We start from the raw sequence: 3,809 nt of genomic DNA on the forward strand, positions 1-3,809 counted from the left end.
AAAGCCCCTAATGGACAATATGTGTTTACCGATCAACCAGAAAGAGATTTTGCCTAGGGGAAGAGCCTGAAAACACATTTCACCGAATTGAGACTTGCAAGGTGTACAACACTTAATGCCCTAGTCTCAATGGTCACAATCATTTTTTTCGAATGATTACTATTCACCTATAAGTATCTTTAAATATGTAAGATACTAGAAGACAATGATAACTTTAAGAAACCCCCTCCGCCAAAAAAAAAAAAAAGATATTAAATCTTGGTGAATCTTTTTTTTTTTTAAATATTAATTTTAATGGCGAATTTTTTTACATAATATTTTTTTGATAGAAAATCTTTGTGAATCTTAGAAAATATTATGAGTATGCATTAATTACTATTGCAAATAATTTCATTTTAGAAAATAAATTCTTATAGAAAAGTAGAGGTTTAAGGTGGAAATAATTAATGAGTTGAAGGTTAGAAACTAATTTATTTAAATTAATCAAATAGCCCTCTTTATATTTTGTCAGATAAAATGTACTTAAAATTTGTAATACTCATGGGGTGCAATTTTTTTTTTTAGCATTGATTTCCATTAAGGTCAACAATTGAAAAGCAACTCAACCCCCATGAGAATTACAACTTGTAGATACAATTTAACTCATGGAGTGCAATGATAGTCATTAGATTATATTTTGAATCAATGGTGGCAACTAAATATTGTTGATAAAACCCTAAAGTAACTAATATTTATGATGTATTATTGGTGAATTGATTTAATTTTTTACCTTAAATTATAAATTTTTCACGAATCTAATCCAATCATGTATCAGATATTTTGGCGAATCTTTGAGTTCAAAATTTTAATAAAATAAATTCTTTGGTGATTTAAATAAGACTAAAATAATTTTTTGTAAAAATGTGACGATTTAGGTCACCTTAAAACTTGAATTATTAGCTAAATTTTAATTTCCAAAATTTAAAAAATAGCCAATTGGCGAATATTAGCCAGTAAAAAAATCACAGCTAGAAGATCAATTCAATGTGCACTAATGTAAGATACCATAAATTCAATCATATGAAAAATTTTCATTAAAATTATGTTATTTATAATATTTGGACATGTTAGTCTTAATAATCATCAAAATTATTTGTCATTCTTGATGTGATGCCATATCTACCTCTTAACCCATCACAAAAGAAAACTCTTTGATCTTCAAAATTTTTAACAAGTTTTAAAACACTTTAAGCAACCATAAAGTTGTTTAATATGAGATGTTGATGCTATCATCTTATAATAATGATACTATATAAAACGTAACTATTAATAGATATTAATATTTGTCATTTTATTTAACATTCTAAAAAAATATTAAAAAATTAACTAAATCTCATTCAAAATTTTAATTGTGAAATTAAAACCACACTTAAACTAATAGAAAATGATGAAAATTGAAATCAAATTAAATCCCTAAACCAAAAAAAAACCAAAGTGAACCTAAAACGAAACGGAAAACTGGCTAAAATGGGTTTGCATTTTATTTATTTCCCACATGGAGGAGCATGGGATAATCCAATTATTTGACCATAAAGAAAGGGAAATATTGAAATTTAAGGATTAGCGGTGGAATAAATAATTAGCGGTGGAATAAATAAAAGCAATTGTACATTAAATCCCAGATATCAACTCCACAATAATCCGACTGACAGCTGTAATCTGCGGATGAGCACTCGGAGCTTCTCGTTCGTAGAAATAACCAGCTAATACAAGAAGCCAAAATATTTCTCCTCTTTTGCAAAGATTAGTAGTATCTGTTGTAGTCGTCGTCAAAGTCGCCTCTGCTGTGTGCTGATTCATCGTTTTTCGCACGTGATGAAGACGCGTAAGCCAACTTATGTTGACAGTTCAAAAGCTCACGAGCACCCAAATATCCATTTAACCACACTATATAATCAGGCAATCATGCTCCACACTACACATCAAAATCCATCACTATTACAATCAGGTAGTGAAGTGTTCATTCGACATTGAAAGCAGCCATGGCCTGCACAACTTGGACAGTAATGAAGACTTGGGTATCGCTATCCTTAATAGCCTCAATCTTGTGCTGCAGCGGGGTGTATGCTCAGCTTACTCCAAACTTTTACAACAAGACCTGTCCGCAGGCATTGCCTATAGTGAATGCCGCAATAAAGCAAGCGCTGGCCCAAGAAGCCAGAATGGGAGCTTCTCTTCTTCGCCTTCACTTTCACGACTGTTTTGTTAATGTAATACATTCTTTTAGCTTTTATTTCTCCCATTCTTCATACTACTTATCCTGTGCATTACAATTATATTAATATGGTGTTCATTTTGGTATTTGATGGGATTTGCAGGGTTGCGATGGATCTATTCTCTTAGACGACACTACGACTTTCACAGGAGAGAAGAGTGCTGGAGCCAATGTTAATTCGGCCAGGGGATTCGAGGTGATAGATAATATCAAAACCCAAATTGAGAAGGTTTGCAATGGAGTTGTATCCTGTGCTGATATTTTGGCAGTAGCCACTCGCGACTCTGTTGTCCAAGTAATTATTCGCCACTTTTGCCTACAAATCGTTACCTATTTACTTATATAACTCATATTGACATAGTAAATTTGTCTTCATAATTCCTAGTTGGGAGGTCCGAGCTGGACTGTAATGCTTGGAAGGCGAGATTCGAGGACTGCTAGTCTGAGTGGTGCAAACAGCAACCTTCCGGGCCCCACTTCGAGCCTTACTTCTCTCATCTCAGCATTCCGAGCACAAGGACTGTCTGCAAAGGATATGATCGCTCTTTCAGGTAACCTACTCTACTAGAGTCTATTTTCGTTCAAAAGGAAGCCCTACTGATTGGTTAATTGAAGAATCTTATTTTAGATTAATGTCTACCTGTAGGAGCTCATACCATTGGTCAATCCCGTTGTCAATTCTTTAGAAGTCGGATCTACAATGAATCGAACATAGACAAGGCATTTGCAGCTTCTATGCAGAAAAATTGCCCCTTCAACGGTGCTGGTGATAGTAACCTCGCACCCTTGGACTCAACGACAGCTAATGGTTTCGACAATAACTATTACAAAAATTTGAGATCTCAGAAAGGTCTTTTCCATTCCGACCAGGAATTATTTAATGGAGGATCTGCTGATGCTCAGGTGACAACATACAGCACCAATCAACAAGACTTTTTCACAGATTTTGTCGCTGCAATGGTGAGGATGGGAAACATCAAGCCTCTTACTGGAACGCAAGGAGAGATTCGAAAGAACTGCAGAAGAATCAATTGATGTTTAATGCTTCTCACGTCATCTGCATTTGTACTGCGGCTTTGAATTGAAAAAAAACATTTTAATATGAGAACCGGACAAATTGTTCTGCTCCAAGTTGTATTTTCGAATTGTGAATATCGGAGCTATCTCATATGCGTGCTTTAATTTAAAACTTAAATAAAAGATTTTTCATTATGGGACAAAGATTTATTCTCCCATCACATGCGACGCCCTTTTAATAATCCGGCATTTACATCTTTCTTTTATATATATACTCCTGCAAATTTCCATGCCTTTAATGACGTGTCTATCCTTGACAGATTGCTACCAATAATTAACTGAAATGCCAGTGTCATTAATCGCTTCCTTTCTGGTTCGGTGTATTTTATGCGAAAACGTCCATGACTGATCGAAATATAGTGTTTTTATGCTAGGCCAAGATATCGGCAACGAATTAAAAAACAATTTAATTTCATAGCTCTTTTCAAAGAACCAAAAAAGTCATCCTATACTTAGAAAATGGAATACCTACACCCTA

At 33.9% G+C, this 3,809-nt stretch overlaps 1 protein-coding gene across 1 annotated transcript; it reads left to right on the forward strand.

Annotated features, from left to right (window-relative positions):
- Positions 1-1,983: 1,983 nt before the first annotated feature.
- Positions 1,984-3,385, forward strand: LOC131874487 (peroxidase P7-like). Its single transcript, XM_059217891.1, has 4 exons — positions 1,984-2,249; positions 2,358-2,549; positions 2,640-2,805; positions 2,901-3,385. Exons 1-4 carry the CDS (start codon positions 2,022-2,024, stop codon positions 3,287-3,289), a joined length of 975 nt encoding a protein of 324 aa, XP_059073874.1. The 5' UTR covers positions 1,984-2,021; the 3' UTR covers positions 3,290-3,385.
- The last annotated feature ends 424 nt before the right edge of the window (positions 3,386-3,809 follow it).

This window comes from Cryptomeria japonica, chromosome 3, assembly GCF_030272615.1.
Source record: "Cryptomeria japonica chromosome 3, Sugi_1.0, whole genome shotgun sequence".
NCBI lineage: Eukaryota > Viridiplantae > Streptophyta > Pinopsida > Cupressales > Cupressaceae > Cryptomeria > Cryptomeria japonica.

Bases quoted from the DNA above. Each gene is read 5' to 3' on its own strand.
- LOC131874487 (XM_059217891.1), top strand. From the start codon at position 2,022: ATGGCCTGCACAACTTGGACAGTAATGAAGACTTGGGTATCGCTATCC. The intron at 2,250-2,357 runs GTAATACATTCT...TGGGATTTGCAG, and splicing joins TTCACGACTGTTTTGTTAAT to GGTTGCGATGGATCTATTCT. The intron at 2,806-2,900 runs GTAACCTACTCT...GTCTACCTGTAG, and splicing joins GGATATGATCGCTCTTTCAG to GAGCTCATACCATTGGTCAA.